This window comes from Danio rerio, chromosome 4, assembly GCF_052040795.2.
Source record: "Danio rerio strain M-AB ecotype USA chromosome 4, GRCz13ab, whole genome shotgun sequence".
NCBI classification, from domain to species: domain Eukaryota; kingdom Metazoa; phylum Chordata; class Actinopteri; order Cypriniformes; family Danionidae; genus Danio; species Danio rerio.
The window spans coordinates 34,579,430-34,602,549 of NC_141024.2; the positions used below are offsets into that span (position 1 = coordinate 34,579,430).

Below are 23,120 nucleotides of genomic sequence, written 5' to 3' on the forward strand. Positions count from 1 at the left end.
ACACCTGGTGTGGGTGCTGCTTTGATAGCATAGTGGTTAAAATAAAGTCTTATAACATGGACACTTTTCATAGTATGGTTTCTTTATATAAACCAATGCATTTGAAATGTTCCTAGCTTTCAATCGATACCAAACATGAAGTATTTCACAAACATTCTGTAGATTTCATTTGTCACTGAGCGCTATTACTCAATAACTACCCATAACAGTTTTGTTAAACACATGGAACATGTACACACAAAAACCTACAGAAACATAAAGCAAACGTACATTACTCAAATAAACTGTTTTACTTAAATGTCCATTAAACTCTGGAAGCGTTTCTGATCGCTTCTGTGTCTGCCTGAGAATGTGTATTCCTTGCAGACGCCAAAGGGCACGCGAACCAAAAGGTACTTCTCAAAAACCGGTTTGGTGGGTTTTTGATTGTAGAGCCTCTTATTGTTTTAAGGTGTAAAGTTAATTAACACGCAACTGTGATGTTGACTGGATAGTCGTCCTGTGGATTGCCTTTTGCTGGGTGCCTGTGGATTGTTTTGAAAATGAAATAGAAGCTCAGACCTGTAGGCACCAACCAATCTTTTAAGGATAACATGGTCTGTGGCTTGTTCGGTTATGTAACGATCCGTTGACTCCCCACATCCCCCATTTGGATGGTGATGTTCCTAGCATGAACATCGGCAGACACTGGAACAAGAGGCATAGGTAGAGAGAGAACAGACACACAAGACACAAACCACATTTCCATTCCATAGACTGAGTTCTGGTGCAGGTTTTAGCTTAAATTGTTCGGGTCAACAACACAAGGTGTAGTGTAACATTGCCTGAAATAATTCAAATTTAGTTATTTAGCTAGTTTACTTCATTGCAAGTATGGAGTGGCGCTAGCTTCAACTTAAATAAGCAATAATTCTGCAGCAATTGACACTAATTTGGGAGAAGGAGTCAATCCTACTTTTAGGCCCTATGCATGAATTTGCAGGAGTTCCCTGTAGAGGGGACTGGAACTGCAAATCAGTTAGGGAGAGAGAGAGAAAGAAGGAAATCAAGAGGCACAGGGATGCAAAAAACAAGGTAGGTTAAAAACCAGCAATAACAGTGTTGCATATGTGGAGTGGCTCCTCTCTTACTAGAGGTTGTTCTAGCAGTGCTGTAGAGGAGAAAGTATTAGTGTTGTGTTTAACTAGGTGTTCCCTAGAATGTCAAAGGTTATGTTAGTATGTAGAGGGTAGAACAGTTGATCTGTGTCAAGTTGCGGTCCTCCCCCATTTGTTGTTCAATGATGATGGAGCAGTCAAATGTTCATCCAGTAACGGAGGTAGCGGAGTTTGGCATGGGTCAGGAAGGGTTTCAGGACTGAACTGAGGTTTGTCGGAGGAGTGGCAGACGACCAGAACTGCACTTTTAGAAACCTGAGGGTTTTCACCTGCAAGTGTTTGTTGGTTCAGGCGGTTGTTGCTTCTCCGCTCGGCGACTAGTCAGGCTGAATCTGCTTTTTCCTTTTCCCGTTTCCTGTCCTCCTCTATGCATTTGAGAAACTCTTTCATCATCAATTTCACCAGTTCTTGAGGGTTAAATCCCGGTGGGGCATTTTCCTCTTGCTGGGATTGAGTCTGAGCGTTGTCAGGGTGGAAGTTTTTGGAGTACCTTCGTTGACTCCTTGGACTTGATGATCCAGGGTTTTGATGTCTTCCCTTAGATGGTGACCAGCTTTTGTTTGACCCCCATTGGTTTCTTTCCCGGTGGTGTTCAGGTGAGCGTCGTTGTCCACGCGGTCCATCCCAGTGACTGTTCCTCTGTTTGAATCTCGTGTCAGCGTAGGAGTTCCGTTGTCTATTGGACAAAGATGCATTCCACTCTGGGGATGGTGGTCTCACGCTGTTTGAGCGTTGGGCACCCTCTAGTGCCAGTTCTGGATGGGTGTTAAAGTCAAAAACTGTGGCAGTTTTAGTGTTTTTCTCTAACACCATCTTTTGTTTGTTGTGGGCTTTCTGTGTCAAATCTCGCAATTGCTGGATGCTCATTGTTCGTGGGCATGCGAGTACTCCGAGATGTTGGCTTACTGCAGGATGGAGGTTTCTCAGGAAGAGAATCTTAAAGTTCAGGTCTTCTTCCATATTCGGTTCATTGCGAGTTCTGAAAAAGGCTTGCCTGAGTCAGTTGTAGTAAGCATGTGGGGACTCATTGCGAGCTTGTTTTGTCTCCAGAGCACCTAAAAGTCCTTGATCTGATTCAGGGTTTGCAAACTCTCTGATGAGGGCTTCTTGGAGCAAGCGATAATCATTCTTTACCCGAGCCGGTTGTCGGTCTAGGAAGCTGCGCACCTCAGTGCTGGATGTGGCTCGAAGCAAATACAGTCTTTCTTTATTAGAGACATTAGGTCTCATTTCCAGATGGAAATCAATGTCTTGCAAATAAGCGTGGACCTCCAAACCACCTGACACACTTGGAGTAAACTTGCCAATGTTTCTGGCCAGCTTGTCAAGGTCTTTAAGGTCCTGACTGTATGACGATCTGTAACTGGCTATCACAGGCTCTCGTCGCTGTGGGGTAAGGTAAGGCTCTTCAGAAGGTGTTGGCGAAGATCTTCGGCATGGTTTCTTACCTCTTTCAATAGGTGAGAGCTCAGGGACAGGGGATCCTGTCCTGATTGGCAGGGGCGAGGCTGGTGCACATCTTGTCTTTGGAGGTTCATAGCGCAGTGCATAGGCATGCCTGAGTTCACTGGCGGACTCCTCTTTGATGTCATCCACTTCCTGCATTAGTCTGTCGATCTCATGTCTTGCTTCGCTCAGGTGAGTTTCAAGGGCTTTGATTCTGGCCTTCTTGTCTCTTAAGTCCACCTTTGCTTCCTTCAGTAGCTGTTCAACATAATCTAGCTTGTTAGCGACGTCAGCGTGGTCTGCTCTGGCTTGTTCTCTTTCTTCTGTGACGGCTGTTAGGGCTTCTTGTAGTTTGTCGATCTCCTCTGTGGTACCTTCATCCACCTCATTTGGTTGTTGAAGACGTTCCTGAGCCTCTAGCTCTAGCTGCTCGGTGCGGGCTTGCAGGCGTGTCAGCTTGTGTTGGAGTTGGGAGGCGTGTCTGTCACTCAACTTGAGGGTGGCTATGAGTGTGTGACTCAAAGTACTAGTGATTTTGGCCAGCTCCTTGTGGTTGAAGCCTTGACTTGGGTCTTGCTTAATGATGCTGTCTATGTTCTCATCCAATTAGTTTTGCGTCAGGGGCTGCAGTGTTTCGGCTGCTTTAGGGATGAGACTGCCTGTTACAACACTCAGCCATGTTTCCAGGTCCTTCCAATGGCCGACAGGATCTTTGGAGTGAGCCATGTTTTGCGGCGGGGGGAGGACTTAGGATTTTAACTGACACAGACCTTAAAGAGAGATAGAGAGGAGAAAGAAACAAAAACAAGGTAGAACAATGCAAACAGAAAAGGAGAAATGTTAATGTGCAATGTTAAGTGTGTACTAATGTTGAGTTAAGTGTGGTTCTCTGGAACTGTGGCCCTCTGGTGGGTACGCGTGTCTAACTGGTAGTCTCTGTGGAAAGAGTCAGTAGCACAGACACAGTGAGAGAACAAAGAAAACAAAAGTGATAAGGAGACTAAGGAGTAGGGTGAAAATCTGTAGTTTCCACTTTCCTAGAGAGAGGGTTCCTTTAGCTTTTGTTAAATATAAAAATAAGATTTCTAAATACCAGGACTGAAGTTGCTGTTAAACTTTCTTCTGAAGTGACAGAAAGTGGGACAACAATAACAGTATTGGCTTCTGAATAGGATTGACTCCATACACCAAATAAATTGTTTCTGGATGCGTGTTTAGAATTGGATCTAACGACGCCTATCCTCTTGTTGACCTGATGAGTGAGAAAGGAGGGGTGAGATCAGACAATTTCAACAATTAAAAGTGTTCAAGTGTCCCAAACATCTATTAAATGTTTCTAAAATTCTCTGCTTTTTGACTCTCACAAGCACAATCCTTAAACCAGCATCATTAGTCTAGTTAAAAGAAGATAACTAGTAGAAAGAGAGAACAAAGGAGTTAGTTTTCTCTTAGCATTAGGTGTATTTAAGGATGTCAAAGCGGTGGCGCTGTCGAGTTGACACTACAAGAAGTGTTGGTTTTATTGTGTTATATAGTAACTGCTTAGCCTACGTAGTAGAAAAATCTGAATTTTCCTTTTGAAGTTTGGCTAATTGGAGGGCTCCACTAGATGAAAAGACTAAATTTAATTTTGAATTGAACTTAACTTTAAATCTTTAACGTGGTAATAACTTTTATAAGTTATCATTAAGATTGATAAGAACACTTATGACTAAATTTAATTATTAATTATTGCTAAAATTATAAAGCCATGCATAAATGAACCATTAATGAAATCAAAATTTCAAAACAATGAAGTTGGTTAAAGTAACATTTAATGCAGTTGATCAGCAAATTAAACAATCATAATTAATTTAATCAATGAGTCTTATCCGTATAAATCAACAGTCATAGGAAATGGGTGTTCCTAGATGTTGATGAATGGAAAAAGTATTTATACTTGTACAGGTCAGAGAGCATTAATTTATAGTCATGAAAACAAAACTATAATTGATCACTAATAAAACCAACAGCTTATGTGAGTTCAAACTGATTAAATTCAACAGGCCAGGTACAGCAGGAAAAACAAAAATAAAATAAAACAGTAGTGATTAAACTCAGCAGTTAGATTGTGCACACTTTGATTAACTTTGCGTTTGTTAACTTTTCCAAGGTGAGTAAAGAGAAACAACTGAGATGCAAGAGTTATTTCAAGCATCAGCCATGCAATGCATTTAAGACCACTAAATGCTACATGCTATCTATTAGCCTTCGCTGCTACTGGAAATGCATAAACTTCAATGCAAACGCGTTAGCGTTAGTTTAGCTTAGCTTCACGCTATGCTCTTTGTTTACAATTCAAGCTGGCGCTGGCGGACTGCACATGCGCACTTGAATGTAATTCCGGCAAGTTTCTCTGTACTTCCGGATCAAGGTTGCTGCTATGGCAACGACCACAAAGTGGAATAATAGCAAATTTCACAGTATCACTTGAGATGACGGCGCATCTCACACTGTTCAAACAAAAAGCACTAGTTAGATTTTATATCTTAACAGTACTGAACGATTCTCAACTTATGAAAGTGAGATAAAATTAATCAACAGGATTTCTGAGATTAATACAAATCGTGACAGAGATATGGGGGATCTCAGCACTCTGTGTTAAGTCTGTTTAGACTGCAAACACATCCGTGGATTCAAACCACAATTTCAATTGATCAATTTCAAAACTTCTCCTATAAACTACGCTAGGCAGCTCTCTCTGAGCTCCGCGTTTTAAATCATTTACTAAGTATTAGCAAATTACAGGGCAACAAGAATTTAGTTAGCTATGCTAAATCAGTTACCAGGAGAAAACACAGCTGAGTTTCCAGCCGGGAATCGCGGCGTACGAAATCATACTGTGAAGGCCTTATATAACGTTATGAGATAAGCACAAAGGAATACGCTTTGTCTTTCTCTACATGCGCTTTAGAGCGGCTTACAGTGTGTCTCGGCGGACAATTTAAATGACGTTTTACTTTCTTAACAACACTAAATGCAGTCAAGCAATAAAACAAATGGTACCACAATGAAATTGTGCAGTAGCAAAACTTTTATTCCCTCTAATCTATTCTTTCCGGACAAAAATAGAAAAGATTAACAACGTGATTTCTGGGTTTTGTGCTTTAAAAGTTAGATCTGCTTGCCCTAATTATTCTCCACCACTATGTAAGAATCAGCTCTTTGGTTTAAATCATGTTTAAACTTTGGGGATTCGAATCAAAGATTCGAACATGATTCACATAGAATTATTTAAAGCTTACACTTAACTTAAGTATTTGTCCAGCAAATAGAACGTTTAGTGTAAAGCAATTCTGTATTATATTATTACGTGGCCAACAATAACAATATAAAAAACAGTATCTAATTATTTAATGAGCAAGGTAGCAGTATCTGAAGCTGAGGCATTAACTTATAAAGCACACAACACACCAACACGGATCTTAAAACGAAACAAAAGTTTATTGCTACTCTATAACACAAAGTACTAATCTACGTAAAACAAACAAATGCACATACATACACACACGCACAAGCAGTTTGAGGAGAGTTTTGACTGAGTGGATTCAACTTCTAGCCTTTGCTAAGTTCTTAGCATTGCAACCTGAGAGAAACCGTAAAAGCAGAGAATTTTGCTATTCTTTACTACTTAAACATAATTCACACCAGATTCAGTAATGGGTAGAAACCTTGTTTGTGCTACTTGCGTTCTGATGTAATTTTTGGCTTCCTCGACTGGTCCAAAGGGAAATCCCGGCGAAGCTGATTGGTCAGCGTAGCAACTTCAGTGACGTGATGGAATTCCCTTGTTGGTGAAGAGGGGTTTCCTTAGTCGGTTGCTAGGGATACGGATGTTGGACAAGGCGGCGTTCGAAGTCCTTCCTGGGTTCCTGCAGTTAGGATGAGTTTCAGAGTTTGGATATGTTGACCCGATGGCTTGTTGTTGAAGCGGTTGCACAAGCAGATCGGGGGTCGAGCCGGCAGCAAGTGAAGGTCGCGGTCTGCTCCGTGATGTAACGAGGCTTCCGGCGAGGCGATGTAACGGCCACAGCACGAGAAGAGCGACGTCCGGGCAGCGACGGCGGTGACGACTGGCAAAGATGACCGGCAAAAGACGACGATGAAATTCCTTTGTTCAAAGTTTTATAGGCTTTGGTAGAGGCTGGGTCTACACAATACTTGTCCAATCAGAAAAGGTGCGGGGTGGAGTCACACCCCAATTCTGCCCTCTAGAAGGCCGGGTTGACACCTGGTGTGGGTGCTGCTTTGATAGCATAGTGGTTAAAATAAAGTCTCATAACATGGACACTTTTCATAGTATGGTTTCTTCATATAAACCAATGCATTTGAAATGTTACTAGCTTTCAATCGATACCAAACATGAAGTATTTCACAAACATTCTATAGGTTTCATTTGTCACTGAGGGCTATTACTCAATAACTATAACTATAACAGTTTTGTTAAACACATGGAACATGTACACACAAAAACCTACAGAAACATAAAGCAAACGTACATTACTCAAATAAACTGTTTTACTTAAATGTCCATTAAACTTTGGAAGCGTTTCTGATCGCTTCTGTGTCTGCCTGAGAATGTGTATTCCTTGCAGACGCCAAAGGGCACGCGAACCAAAAGGTACTTCTCAAAAACCGGTTTGGTGGGTTTTTGATTGTAGAGCCTCTTATTGTTTTAAGGTGTAAAGTTAATTAACACGCAACTGTGATGTTGACTGGCTAGTCATCCTGTGGATTGCCTTTTGCTGGTTGCCTGTGGATTGCTTTGAAAATGAAATCAAAGCTCAGACTTGTAGGCACCAACCAATCTTTTAAGGATAACATGGTCTGTGACTTGTTCGGTTCTGGAACGATCCGTTGACTCCCCACAACTGATTAAACCTCTTGTCACAGTGTGAACACTTGTACGGTCTCTCCAGAGTAAATTGTTTGGTGCAGTTTCAATTTTGGAGCTGTAATAAGTCTTCTCACTCTCAAAGCGCATATACTCTTTCACATCAGTGTGGATTTTCATGTGTTTATTAAGGTTTGCTGATCGGTTGAATCTCTTCCCACACTGAGTGCATGTGAATGGTTTCTCTCCAGTGTGGGTCTTACATAGTCAAGTGATGCAATTTCCAAGGTCAAAGTTCACCAAGCTTGAACCTTGCAAGGCAGTGAATTGCAAAACTTGACGCACAAACTTATGTTTCCAGTCTGACACATTTGCGTGCGTATGAATGGAAGTCTATGGAGAGAAAAGTCCGGTGTGACCACAGACCCCAATTTTATACTCATTACACTGGCTGCCTGTTAAGTTTTGTATTAAATTTAAAATAGTAATTCTCACCTATAAAGCTCTAAATAATCTAGCTCCTGTTTATCTTCTGTCTCTCTACAATCCAACTCGCTCTTTAAGATCTCAAAACTCCGGGGTTCTGGTAGTACCTAGAATAGCAAAGTCGAGTAAAGGAGGTCGAGCCTTCTCATTTATGGCTCCTACACTCTGGAATAGCCTCCCTGATAACATCCGAGGCTCAGACACACTCTGTCAGTTCAAAACTAGATTAAAGACCTATTTGTTTAGTAAAGCATACACTCAATGCATCACTTAGCAGGTTTCCACACAAGTTTCTACATCTTGCTTATATACACTATGAACAGCAGCTACGCTAATTATTCTTCTTTTTTTTTCTTCATTTACACCTGGGGATACTCATCCCGAGGTCCTCAGATTATGCGGAGTCACTGATTGGATCTAAGACCAGCGACGAGATGATCCCAAGGTTTCCATATCCGGGACCAGGCCGTATCCTGAGCTGCTGCTGCGCTTGTGGTCGTGGGGAGTGGAGAACATGAGACTGATTCCAGTGATGCTCCAGGGACAGACGAGTCTTCGCTGAGGCCAGCTTCCAGCCTCCACTGCTGAGACTGCAGCTCTGCACAAGACTTTTGGCCAGCGAAGAAATGAAAATGGTCGTGCCCAACTGTGTCTGGTTTCTCTCAAGGTTTTTTTCTTCACTCCTATCAGTAAAGTGTTTTTTTTTTTCCCTCTCCGCTGTCGCCACTGGCTTGCATGGTTCAGGATCGGTAGAGCTATGCATCAATGGATTTGCTCTTCAGTGTTTGGACTCTCAGTAATGATTTAAACCACACTGAACTGAGCTGAACTGAACTTAAACACTAAAAACTGAACTACCCTGATCCAATTTATTATGACCATTTATGTGAAGCTGCTTTGACACAATCTACATTGTAAAAGCGGTATACAAATAAAGCTGAATTGAATTTAATTAAGAGCAAGTGAATGGTTTCTCTCCAGTGTGGATCCTCATGTGTTTATAAAGGGATGATGATTGGCGAAAACTCTTCCCACACTGAGTGCACGTTATTGGTTTCTCTCCAGTGTGGATCCTTATGTGTTGATTAAGGTGTGATGAGCGGTTGAAACTCTTCCCACACTGAGTGCAAGTAAATGGTTTCTCTCCAGTGTGGGTCCTCGTGTGTTTATTAAGTGATGATGCTTGGCGGAAACTCTTCCCACACTGAGTGCACGTAAATGGTTTCTCTCCAGTGTGGATCCTCATGTGTAGATTAAAGTTTGATGATTGGCTGAAACTCTTCCCACACTGAGTGCAAGTAAATGGTTTCTCTCCAGTGTGGGTCCTCATGTGTTTAGAAAGGGATGATGATTGGCGAAAACTCTTCCCACACAGAGTGCACGTTATTGGTTTCTCTCCAGTGTGGATCCTTATGTGTTGATTAAGGTTTGATGAGCGGTTGAAACTCTTCCCACACTGAGTGCAAGTAAATGGTTTCTCTCCAGTGTGGATCCTCATGTGGTGATTAAGGTGTGATGAGCGGTTGAAACTCCTCCCACACTGAGTGCAAGTGAATGGTTTCTCTCCAGTGTGGATCCTCATGTGTTGTTTAAGGTATGATGAGCAGTTAAAACTTATTCCACACTGAGTGCATGTGAATGGTTTCTCTCCAGTGTGGATCCTCATGTGTTTATTAAGTGATGATGCTTGGCGGAAACTCTTCCCACACTGAGTGCATGTGAATGGTTTCTCTCCAGTGTGGATCCTCATGTGTTTATAAAGGGATGATGATTGGTGAAAACTCTTCCCACACTGAGTGCACCTTATTGGTTTCTCTCCAGTGTGGATCCTCATGTGTAGATTAAAGTTTGATGATTGGCTGAAACTCTTCCCACACTGAGTGCATGTGAATGGTTTCTCTCCAGTGTGGATCCTCATGTGTTTATAAAGGGATGATGATTGGCGAAAACTCTTTCCACACTGAGTGCACGGTATTGGTTTCTCTCCAGTGTGGATCCTTATGTGTTGATTAAGGGTTGATGAGCGGTTGAAACTCTTCCCACACTGAGTGCAAGTAAATGGTTTCTCTCCTGTGTGGGTCCTCATGTGTTTATTAAGTGATGATGCTTGGCGGAAACTCTTCCCACACTGAGTGCACGTAAATGGTTTCTCTCCAGTGTGGATCCTCATGTGTAGATTAAAGTTTGATGATTGGCTGAAACTCTTCCCACACTGAGTGCACCTTATTGGTTTCTCTCCAGTGTGGATCCTCTTGTGGTGATTAAGGTGTGATGAGCGGTTGAAACTCCTCCCACACTGAGTGCAAGTGAATGGTTTCTCTCCAGTGTGGATTATCATGTGAATCTTAAGTTTGCTTTTGCTTGCCAAAATCTTTCCACACTGAGTGCAGGTGAAACAATTCTTGTCTCTCCTTTTCAAAATACCATCAGTCTGTAAATTAGTTTTTTCCTCAATTTTGACATAATGTTCCTCCTCTTTCCTCTCATTCTCTTCAATTAGGTCTGAAATAAATAAATAAAAGATTAGTTTTCATTAAGTCTAAAAATCTCTCATCAAAAGCTGAAAAGTAAAAAGACACTGGAAACATTGGCTACACACACTTATTTTGATGCATGGTAAATGTAAAATAAAATCGGATCATATTTTGTTCAGTCATTAACATGTACACATTTAAGCAGATTAAATTCATCTTTATTTATCTACAGCTTTTACAATGTAAATTGTGTCATAGTCGCCTAAAATAGAAGTCATTGTAAATTGAAACGCTGTCAGTCTAGTTTTCAGAGTTTCTTACATAATTGATCATAAAAGTAATTTTGGTCACATTGATAAGACACAGATTTGAAAGGTGTAAATGGTGTGACGACCCTGGTATTCCAGTTTGGATGTGGCAGATCCTGTTAAGGTGCCATGGTAGCTCCCCAATTGGTTCAAAGCATATAAATGCGAGAGTGAGCTAGCTTCTGTAGGATAGTGTGGCTACTGGCCGTCCTTGCATCAAGACCATCTCTTTATTTTGGCAACCTTATGGTTTTGTTTGGCATTATTTATATGTGTAGTTAAAGTTAGTTATTTTCTTTATTTTCCCCTAGACATTTGTTTGTTTCTTGATTTGTTGTTTTATTAGTTGTGTATATTAAATAAGTTGCATATATAATTTTTTTGTTGTCTAAGCTCTTTTATGTTGCAACTCGAACGAGGGGGTCCAGTTAGATACATCCAGTTAGATCATTTTGTTCTCTTGATCTGGAATACCTTATGCTTCGGTGCCAACCACACTGGCCACCAAGAGAGGTCACAGCTGTTATAATTACAGATGTTTGCATCCACCCTCAAGCCAACACACAGAAGGCGCTTAGGGAACTGAATGGGAGCATAAGCGAGCAGGAAACCACACACCCAGAGGCAGCATTTATTGTTACAGGGGACTTTAACAATGCCAATCTCAGGAAAATCACTCCAAAATACTATCACCATATCACCACAAACATGCGTGGTGACCGAATTTTGGACCACTGCTATTCTCCGTTCCGGGAAGCCAACAAATCCCTCCCCCGCCCACCGCTAAGCAAATCAGATGACTCTTTTGTTCTGCTCTTGCCTGCTTACAGACAGAAACTGAAACGGGAACCACCCACCCTCAAGAGGTTTCAAAGCTGGACGGACCAATCGAGTTCCATACTTCAAGAATGTTTTGATCATATGGACTGGGAGATGTTCCGGGCAGCTTCTGATGACAACATTAAAGTTTACTCAAGACACCGTTACATGCTTCATCAGAAAGTGTATAGAAGACATGGTCCCAACAAAAACTGTTCGTATCTACCCCAACCCAAAACCATGGATTGATGGCAAAGTTCGAACAGCCCTATAAGTGTGAACCTCCGCCTATAAATCCAGAAATGCTGAGGAACAAAAACAAGCAAACTACAACCTCAGGTAAACTATCAAAGCAGCAAAACATCAATACAGAGGTACAAGGTAGAGGGGAGGAGTATGTGGCAGGGACTTAATTACATAACAAACTTTAAAAGTAACAAACCCGCCACTGTAAACATTTCTGCATCTCTCCTGGACGAGCTTAACTCGTTCTACACCTGCTTTAAAGCCCAGGACACCCACATACTGTGCGCTCCCGCGGCCGATACCGAAACCGCCAGCACACTCTGTTTCTGTAGCAGACGTAACGAGATCTTTCCGGAACATCCGGAAAGCTACGGCCCAGATGGCATCCTTGGACGTGTACTTAAAGCATGCGCACACCAGCTAGCGGGGGTTTTCACGGACATTGTTAACCTCTCGCTCTCTCGGTCTGTGGTTCTCACATGCTTTAAGACAGCTACTATTGTGCCCATACCGAAATAATCTAAAACCACATGCTTAAATGACTGGCGTCCAGTTGCTCTGACACCCATCTTCAGCAAGTGCTTTTAGAAGCTGTTTAAAAAGCACATCTGCTCTGTACTGCCTGCTCACACTGACCCTCTGCAATTTGCTTACAGGAATAATCGCTCCACTGATGTTGCAATTGCTTTCACCTTGCACACTGCTCTGTCTCACCTGGAAAAAAAAACACATATGTGAGAATGCTGTTTGTGGACTACAGCTCAGTATTCAACACTATAGTGCCTGCCAAACTAGTGGTGAAGCTCCAAGCTCTGGGTCTACACAGCTCTATGTGCATCTAGATCCTGGACTTCCTGTCAAGCAGACGCCAGGTGGTCAGAATGAACAACATGACCTGATCCACACTGATGATCCACAGAGTTGTGTTCAGTCCACTCCTGTACTCCCTGTACACACGCGACTGTACAGCCAAACACAGCTCCAACGTCATCGTTAAATTTGCTGATGACAGTGGTGGGCCTAATCACAGATAATGATGAGATGGCCTACAGAGAGGAGGTTTACACTCTGACGCAGTGGTGTGAGGAAAACCACCTCTCACTCAACATCAGCAAAACCAAGGAGCTGGGAGAAAAGAGAACACACCCCCATCACCATCAACGGGACACCAGTGGAGAGAGTCAGCGTTTTTAAGTTTCTTGGAGTACACATTGCTAAGGAATTGACATGGACTGCTCACACAGACGCAGTGCTAAGGAAGGCACAACAACGCCTCTTCTTCCTCAGGCATCTCAGGGGGTTTGGAATAAGCCCTCACATCCTCCGCTCGTTCTACACCTGCACTGTGGAGAGCATCCTGTGTGGCTGTATCACCACCTGGTATGGAAATAGCACCAGCAGCAATCGCAAAGGCTTACATAGAATTGTGTGAACTGCTGGACGCGTAGTAGGAGGTGAGCTTCCCTCCCATCACGACATCACCAGGCGGTGCATGAGGAAAGCCAAGTGAATTATAAGCGACTCCAGCCACCCAAGCCATAGACTTTTCTCTCTGCTACCCTTAGGCAAATGGTTCTGCAGCATCCGGTCGCGCACCAGCCGACTAAAGGAAAGCTTCTTCCCTCATACTATCAGGCTGATGGACACTTAATACCCCTCACTGCACACCATGTATATGTGGCATGCACTGCACTTTAACCAATACATACCTAAAACAATACTGCCTACAACTATGGGTACACATATTCATTATACATATCGCTGTCAACAATTATAATGCTGCCAAATTATTTTGTACTATCTGTATTTTGCACTGTCGTTATATTTGCACTGTCTGTATTTTGTACTGTCTAGAGCCAGCACCTAAGCGTTTCACTCATCATAGCACACGTGCTGCTGATGATGTGACAATAAAAGTGATTTGATATTCATGGCCATTTTTTCTTCATTGGCCTTTATTATAGCAATATATATAATAGCCATGACAGCATATAATCATGCAAGATACTTCTAAAAGATACACTAAACCTCGAGAATACTCCTCTTCTGGACCAGGCACACCACACTCTATGCAGCAAACCAGTGGATGACAAGGAACCGCCATGCGCCTTCGTGATTAAATGCCACTACTTTTCCGAAAAAGAGGATATTTTGAAGAAAGCTGCTGAAATAAAGGACAACAGTACACTGGGCTGTGAATGACAATACAAATGTTAATGTCGCTCTCCGGTTAACTTTTAAATAACCACTATAGCACATGTTGGTTGTTGTTATTTCTAGTTCTCAAGTATATTTTGTCAGTAATGGGGTCGTTTTCATGAAACATCAAGAGCTGTTCAAATGGTTTTGTTTTATACGTGAGGTCCCACATGGTCAGCTAGCTAAGAGTGTGAGTAGGTGGAAGTGTGTGTAAGTTTACACCAAGGTTTTAATCTTGTGTTGTTTCGTGTTTATAAAAGTGTATGTGTGATCACACCTTTTTTTTCCTTTTTTTTTTCTTTCCTCTCTTTCCCCAAGACATCCCCCTACATACAAAACCCACAGATACCTTTCGGGTGCTTCGGATGCTTCTGATAAATGTTTTCAACAGCTCGTAAAATGGGTGAAGTAAAGACAAACTTTACCAGTTGGAATGTGCGGAGGCTAAATCACCCAATAAAAAGAAACAATTAAAATCAGTTAAAAACAGTTCAAAACAGATATTGTATATTTACAGGAGACACATCTGTTGAAAAATGACTATTCTAAACTTAGAGGAGGCTATACACAAATATATTATTCAAACTTCAATAGCAAAAGTAGGGTCGTTGCTGTACTCATACATAAGAATGTACAGTTTGTCATTGAATCAAATGTGCTGGATAAAAATGGCAGATACATAATAATCCAAACTTTTAACATGTCTGTGGTCCTGGCCTATGTGTATGCTCCTAATTGGGACAATGTACACATTTTCAGTGATTTATTTTCAATTTTGCCTAGTCTTGACGCACACAATTTAATTTTAGGAGGCGAACCTCCTGAATTTTATTCACCTGTGCATCAAACCTATTCCAGGATTGACCATTTTCTCCTGGACAAGCAGTTACGTCCCTTACGCCCCATTCACAAGGGGCATCAGCGTCAACGCTTCCCGTTCACTTTGAATGGGCGACGTCAGGCGTTGCCGAACTGCATTGTGGATTCGTCGACGCTGCTTCAGAGGCATTGTTCGCTGCAAAAGTTGGGACTTGATCAACTTTTCAAGCGATGGAAGCATCAGCCAACAGATCGCTGTATGCAAATTCACCAGCTCAGACTGTGGCCTATTGCTGACTAAATTCATTGGCTAACGCTGCTATGACGATCACGTCAGCCCCAACTTCAGACACGCCCTCTGTCAAGCGTTGACACTGAAGCCTTGTGTGAATGGGGCATTAATGTCAGCAGAAGAGTATGGTAGTATTGTTATTTCGGAACATTGTCCAGTCTCTCTAAAGCTATGTTTCCAGGCAATGGAATCCTCCAACATACATGGCGGTTTAACTAAAGACTCTTGGCAGACGACGATTTTGTAAAAGTTATTGATGCTTAAATTTATTTCTTCCTTGAGATAAACGAATCCCCAGAGATAAGTTTGAGCATCCTATGGTATACTGTGAAAGCATTTATAAAAGGACAGATTATTTAATATCAAGCTAGCGCAAATAAAAGAATGTCAAATTGGCTTACAGAGATTATAAATTAAATAATACAATTGATCAGCTACACTCAACATCACCTTCCGAAGAGCTCCATTAGAAAAGACTCCTTCTGCAAGCGGAATATGACTCCCTGACAAGTGAAAATGCAAAGGATCTCCACATAAGATCACGCTAGATTCATTATGAACATGGTGAACGAGCTGCCAGGTTATTGTGTTACCAACTGAAACAATCCTCAGCAGCTGGTTTTATAGCAGCAGTTAGTAAGGAAGACGGCAGTATTATTACTGATTAACAGGGAATTAATGATCAATTTAAACACTTTTATAAAACCCTTTGCAGCTCTGAGGTAAACGAAATTGGACGTATTGAGAGCTTTTTCAATTATTTAGAATTGCCATACCTTTGTGATTCAGATCAGTTGGCATTAGAATAAAAAATAACACCTTCTGAAATTGAAAATGCAATTAAAAAATTGAAAACCGGAAAAGCACCAGGCCCTGATGGCTTCCGGCCGAGTTTTATAAGAAGTTTACTGCCAAGCTAACACCACTGTTGTGCAAGGTATTTGATGAAGCTCTTGTTTTGGAGACAATTTTTTCAGGTACTTTCAAGTCCATAGTTTCGTAAAAAAAACACTTCTCTCCTTCCCTGATTGATTGATTGATTGATTGATGAATTGGTAAATATGGACCCATATCAAAGGGGTATGATGTCCATGTTATATGAAGTGGTCTAAAGAACTGCCTCCCCTTACCTAAATTATATAAAGCTAAAATAGGAAGACGGACTGGGACTAGAAATATCAGATACAGCCTGGCAATATGCCATAGAACTGGTACACTCATCCCCTGCATTTATTAGACATGGTCTTCTGCAGTTTAAGGTGCTTCTTAGGCTTCACCTATCTAGGAGCAAGCTGGCAAAAATGTATCCAGTGTCAGATTCATCTTGCCCCAGATGTGGTTTGGAGCCAGCAGATCTGATGTTCTGGCGATGCCCTAGGTTGCATAAATTTTGGGCCAATATTTTTAGATCATTTTCATCTATATGTAATAGAGATCATTGCCTTTTCTTCTTTATTGGCCAGACGCCTGATTCTCCTAAGATGGAAAAAAACAAACCCACCATCCCACAAACATTGAGATTAGAATTGTTATCACATCTTAAACTCGAGCACCTTAAGTACATCATTTGGCAGCCTTTCCTCTCCTACATTGAACGCTCAGAGGTTATTATATCCTTGGTGAGAGTTTGTGCCTAGTTTCCTAATTTATTTTATCTATTTTTATTAATTAATTTATTTTTATTTTTATCTTTTACCCTTTTTCTTTATGGGGTGTATGTCTGTAGCTATGTACCATGTTAATTTGTTGTTCAATATGTGTGTTGTGGAAAAATTGAAGACTTTGGAAAAATCAATTAAAATAGTTGAATAATAAGAATGTAAGCAGAACTAAAACATTGTTTTTAGAAGATAAATAATCCAATTAATCTAGTTACAGTACATGTCTCTGTCGAAGGTCTGTGAATTTAAGCTTATTATTCACTAAAGAAGGACAAGCCATTCTCGTATGTGACTTTGTTCTTTGTGTGACTGAAATGTAGGTAATGGGTAAGCAGGATGAGAAAAAATTATATATTCATCTATTATATATTCCTTCTATGCTAATCAAGGACTTCTGAGACATTGCAAGCATGGGATGGGTCCTCCTGGCTTGGTAGAGTTGATCACAGCTCCAGTACACATCTCTGCCATTTGCTTGCAGTAACCATGTGCTTTTCACCATCCACAATTCATCTGCCCTTGATCTTCCTTCAAATAGCATTATCATGTATGGAGTCATTTGACAGTTTATGACTTAAGCGTTGTAGTGCTAAAATCAACAGAGACATTGATTGCTTGTATTTCAATATACAATTTATTTACTATTGTTGAGTCATGGCCTGAGGAGAGTATGTTAATGTTCTCACCCACTTTATCTCCTCTGCTGTGCTCTCATGTTCAGTTGGTTTTGGGGGTTGGTTTTCACTCATGTTTGAAAATGCTTTACTCAGGGTATAATAAGGAACGTTAAGTGTTGATCTGGGAGAATGGCTTTTACTCTGCCTCTCCCTCATATGGCTGCATAGCCTCATATGCTAACAAAGGCAATTTCACTGTTTTTGTTGCTCAGCAGTGCACGTACAGCTAATTTCTTTATACAGTATGTTAGTTTGTTTCATTCTACTGTCTGTATATTTAAACATGTAAATTAATAAACAACTTTACCTGCTTTAAGCTTTGAGATTCTTTCTCTTTATCAATGATAATAACAACTTTGATGGAGTCAGATTAATTACAATAAAGTCAGATAAATAATGAATTTAAACACGCCATCCTTCAACTGCTTTCTGTTTCCGATTATTGGTTCAGAATAGCAGCGTAAGCTCCAAACCTTACAGCTATGTTTCCATCCAAAAATGCCAATTAAATTAATTTGCAAAACTGGAATATCGCATAAAAAATATGCAAATAAATCAGTGTTGTCGGGCGACGAGGAGGCACAGTAGGTGGTGCTGTCGCCTCACAGCAAGAAGGTTGCTGGTTCGAGCCTCAGCTGGGTCAGTTGGCATTTCTGTGTGGAGTTTGCATGTTCTCCCCAAGCTGGCGTGGGTTTTCTCTGGGTGCTCCGGTTTCCCCCACAAGATCAAAGACAAGCAGCATTACACTGTTTTAAGGATCTAAAAATGTATTCTTTAAAAAGCAAAAAGATTTCAATAGCGGCGCCTGCTGGTACGTGAAGAATATGGTCAATACTGATAAACTTAACATCATATAGTTTAGAATACTGTACAATGTTTTATAATAATTAATTATTTTAGTGTCCATTTTCATTCAGCATATTTAAAATTAGAGTCATCCACGTTTTCTGACATACTTTAAATCAGGGTTTCTACAGGTGTCACCAAGTTAAATTTAAGACTTTTAAAGACATTTTTAAGACCAATATGAATGAATTTTTAGAATAAGGAATTTTTCAAATGGCCCAGAAGAAAAGGTTTTTTATTTGTCCTTTCAAAATATATTTTTTATATAAAATGTTTAATAATACAATAATAAATCAAAACTAATAATAACAAGAATATTTTAGATATTTCTTAGCAAAATATCTTAAATATTGTGTAAAAACAAGAGAGCTCGACTTGGATCCACACACTTTTTTTCCAAAATAAACTTTCTTTAAAATAAAAAAAAAACTAATTAACAAATGTTTTAAAAGTTTTAAAAACTATAATAAACTAAATCCATTCAAAACAATCTGTCCAGGTGGATATCCTCAGCAGTCTTTACCATTATGATAAACAGAGTTAAAATGACCTTTTTAAATAAAAGTTGAAAGTTTTATTGAGATGGATTGTTGGTGATTGTATGGGCTTTGACCAAATTGGGTAACAAAACAAGACCTACAACACAACATTTCAGCAAATTTAAGACTTTTTAGGGCCAAATTTTAGATTTTGGAATTTAAGACATTTTAAGACTCCACGGAAACCCTGTTTAAATACAATAGCCCTGGTAATTAGTTATTATAATAAAGATTTAATTCTAACTCTGATACTATCTGTGAGAACTAGTAACAACTACTAGAAACAAGTTTAAACCCATAAAGAAGTTGATGAAAAAAAGGGAATTGTGATCAACCTGACATATGCAACTGGAAAGTACCTAGCTAACACTATCACTGTAATGGCAGATATCTTTTATGAGAATACTGTAGGTCAAATATCGTCAGCTCAGTTTAACTTTTTATTAATTTATTGTTTTCATTTATTTTTTATAGCGACAGTGCTCAAGGGCGCTTTACACAGTAGGAGAACAAGAAAAGCAATAACCTTAAGAAGGTAGAGAAAATGGGAGACTAATAATACATAATGACAAAAGACATGAGAACAAGTAACAAAAGAAACTCATTCCTGTCTTTCAATGAGTGCTTATGTGCATTTAGCAGAACTAGGCAGCACACTCAGGGCTGCAACATGGATTTAATATAGTATTCTTATTATTAAAATATATCTAAATGAAAACTAACTTGTTTGTTCCTGCAGATCTTCCTGTTTGACTGTAAATGTTTCTTCAATCTTCACATCTTCACTCTCCTCTTTAATAAATGCCATCTTTATAACAGTGTGGAGATCAGTCGCTTCAGCAGGAGTTTTTCTCTGTGTTTGGACACTTTATTCTGTTTAAAATGAACAAAACAATGAACAGAAACAAAATAACTTCTCTTCAACACTTTCTTCAACAGTTTCTTTATATGAGTGTGATTGACAAAAATAAATCAGGTAAGTCTGAGCAAGAAACAATAGCCACAAACAAATGACCTAATAAAAACTAGTCCTCCATTTATTTATATATATATATATATATATATATATATATATATATATATATATATATATATATATATATATATATATATATTATAATGTATACTTGTATTGGAATGACATTATGCTAGTAAATAAATAAACCTTCATTAAAACACATTTCAGTTGTTCAAACAATAGCCCTCGATTACTGTTATTAAAATAATACTTCGTTGTATAAAGGATTAAAATAATAGTCAACCGCAGGTATATAATATCGAAAGGAAAACCTGAAACTTTAATCAATCGGTTTATATTTGTGTAAAGTTGTGAAACAAACCTTCCTCCAGTTGAATCGCAGCGCGGAAGCGGCGCAGCCTTATGACGTCACATAACACGCCAAAATAAAAGTCTTTGTTGTTCAGCTTTTTTGCCACTTACTGTTGCAGTCAGGACATGACAAATTTCACACTCCTTTTCACATCTCACATAACATATCTGCTCTCTCTCTCTCTTTCAAATACACAGACATTCAGTATTTGAAGTTGATCAAAACTTTTAATCCAAACATTTTTACACAATTTTGAAAAACTTGTTTAATCCACTAAGAATAAGTGTTTTTTTTTTTTTCGTTTTTATTGTTGCAAAAAGTGATCACAAGACAGAACAATCAACATCGCAAGGCATATTTACCATTACAAATATATAAAATAAATTAAAAATGTTACAACTGCAACAAGGAGCAAGAAGCAGTACAAAAGATCTACATCAAAGGACAAACAAAATATTCTAACAATAAATATTATGAAAATGAAGTACAGAGAGCTTCAGTTATTTTACTTTGGTTTCTGAAATATTTGAGGCTTTGAGCCACTTTCTTTACCTCAGAAAGAAAACATCTTAAAGAGGTTCAGCATTTTTTCCACTTACAGCAATGAATTTGATATTTACCCATTAGTAAAATAAAGTTCACAACATCAGAGAAAGAACAATGTAAATCAGCTTTGTAAAATAAAATATCTTCTAGAACAATAGGGGGGACTTAAATCCTCTTTAATGAAAGCCAAGGATGGATGTCAAACCAGAATTAAAAAGTAAATTCACAAGAAAAACATAAGTGATCGAGTGTTTCTGGAGCAGATCTACACTTGTCAGCATCAAAGTTAAATCTTTTTTGAATAAACTCCTTCACATGGTATACCCTGAATAAAATTATGTGATGAGTTTCCTTAACCTTAGGTGCTACAGGATATTTAAGAGAAAAGGTAAAAGCTTTGTCCTCTACTAAGGGTTTAACAACTCCTAGATGATAACACTTAAAATCACCCATTATAAGGCGTGTTGTAAATAAGCTTGTTGTTATATTTACTATCAGAAATATCAACACTGATATTTTTAAAGACGGAAGAAAAGTTACAAGTGTACAAGGGGATCAAAATAATTACTTTGAATTAACCTAAACAACGCAATAGGTGTATAGCCTCACAAATTTCAATATAACCTTTATCTGTAACTCTATATTTATTTAATAATCTGTTATGAGATAGTAGCAGTCCATTTACATCTAACAAATCATTAATGAATATAATGCCTTTATTGTACCAGTCACTTTTAAACAATGATTTTCTGTTAATAATATAAGCCCTTTTATTTCAAAGAGTGGATTTATGAGGGGAAAATTATGGGTAAATATCACTTTCCAAAATAGCAGTGCTTGCTTATGAAAAGTAGACAGCTTCAAAGGAAGTTTTGAACAATCATAATCAAATCTTAATTCAAATTCAAGGCCACCATTTTTTTAAACAAATTGTTTGGGATATGATAAAATATTGAATAAGGCTTAGCTAAACACTCTTTCAATCATTTAACTCTAAAAGTGCCATGAAGACATTCAAAATCGATTGCTTCTAAACCTCCATATTCATACTCTTTGATCATATGATTCTTAGGTAAATAATGTGATTTATTTTTCCAAATAAATTTAAATAATATTGAATTTATAGATTTATCTATTTTGGGAGGAGTATATAAAGGATAAGTTAAATATATTTTAGATAATCCCTCAGTCTTAGTCAAAAGAATTTTACCCTATATGGAAAGGTCTCTAGCTAGACAATGATTTAGGGATTTTTTCATCCCTTCCATTTTAATATTAACATTTGCACATTCTCTATTAACAGAATTTTTGAAGATGATAACTCCCAAATATTTAACTTCTTCTTTTACTAGAATACACTCTAATTCTCTTAAAGTACAATTCTGAATAGTCAATATTCCACATTTTCTTAGGTTTAAGGTGAATTCAGAAGCTTTAGGAAACAGAAATTTTGACAAGAGCTAAAGTGAGCACCTCCGTATTTTTAGGAATTAATAGAGTGTCATCAGCAAACTGACTTAAAGTAAAAGTCCTACCAAGTATATTAATACCTAAAGTGTACTCTGATTTAATATAATGACATAAGTTCAACAGCTATATTAAAAAGAAAAGGTGAGATGGGACATCCTTGATGGATTAATCTTTTGATGTAAACTCTAGGAGATGATCCTGAATTCAGGGATTTACCACTGAATATATCAGTATAGAACATGGAAATTACCCTACAAAAGCTCGGACCAAACCCAAAAGTTTCTAAAGACTTTCTAAAGACAAAAAAGGATGCTCAAGGGTATCAAATGCCTTGAAAAAGTCTAGAAATAGAAATAAACTTGTCTGAGGAATTAAATAATCGAGCATATCAAGTATCATTCTGAATAATTCTCCCTTTAATACATTAAAAATAAAAGATAATACAATAAAAAATAAATTTAATACAATAAAAGCTGATTGTGTTTCATTAATTATCTCGCCTATACCTTTTTTTGAGTCTATTGGCAAATACATGAGAGAGCAATTTAAAATCATTGGACAAAAGAGTTATGGGTCTCCAATTATTTAAAAATAATTTGTCTTTGCTTGGCTCTGGAACTAAAATTATTAAAATCTGCTCCATAGAAGTCGATAGTTCTGCTTTGTCTTTACTTTTCTTAAGTGCTTCAAACACTAAAAATCTCATCTCTGGCCAAATATGTTTATAAAACTCAACTGTAATTCCGTATATGCCTGGATTATTTAATTGGACATTTTAGAAATAGCAACATCAAGTTCAGAGATAACAATGTCAGATTCCATCATTTCACGGAAGCTGTCATCTATAATAGAAACTTTATCTTTTAAAAAGGAAAAGAAAAAGTCACAATCACTCTCATTAAATTTTGATTCATATATTAACATGAACAAG

At 38.8% G+C, this 23,120-nt stretch overlaps 3 protein-coding genes and 1 long non-coding RNA gene across 6 annotated transcripts in view; 1 reads left to right on the forward strand and 3 right to left on the reverse strand.

Moving 5' to 3' along the window:
• LOC101886704 (zinc finger protein) overlaps positions 1 to 23,120 on the forward strand; it is an 846,922-nt gene that overhangs the window by 578,025 nt on the left and 245,777 nt on the right. The window lies entirely within an intron of this gene.
• The window catches only part of LOC147844817 (uncharacterized), a 532,816-nt gene that overhangs the window by 99,179 nt on the left and 410,517 nt on the right, over positions 1 to 23,120 (reverse strand). The window lies entirely within an intron of this gene.
• The window catches only part of LOC137489479 (NACHT, LRR and PYD domains-containing protein 3-like), a 275,187-nt gene that overhangs the window by 32,810 nt on the left and 219,257 nt on the right, over positions 1 to 23,120 (reverse strand). The gene's annotated exons all lie outside the window — the stretch shown is intronic.
• On the reverse strand, positions 6,068 to 20,233 carry LOC137491199 (uncharacterized). Of its 2 annotated transcripts, XM_087248671.1 has the most exons (3): positions 20,183 to 20,233; positions 19,566 to 19,715; positions 6,068 to 10,464 (listed from the first exon to the last, which is right to left on the reverse strand). In XM_087248671.1, exons 2-3 carry the CDS (start codon positions 19,648 to 19,650, stop codon positions 8,915 to 8,917), a joined length of 1,635 nt encoding a protein of 544 aa, XP_087104797.1. In that variant the 5' UTR covers positions 19,651 to 19,715; positions 20,183 to 20,233; the 3' UTR covers positions 6,068 to 8,914. The 2 variants fall into 2 exon arrangements, with proteins under 2 accessions (XP_087104797.1, XP_087104798.1); XM_087248672.1 differs by lacking the exon at positions 20,183 to 20,233 and having other exon boundaries at positions 19,566 to 19,717.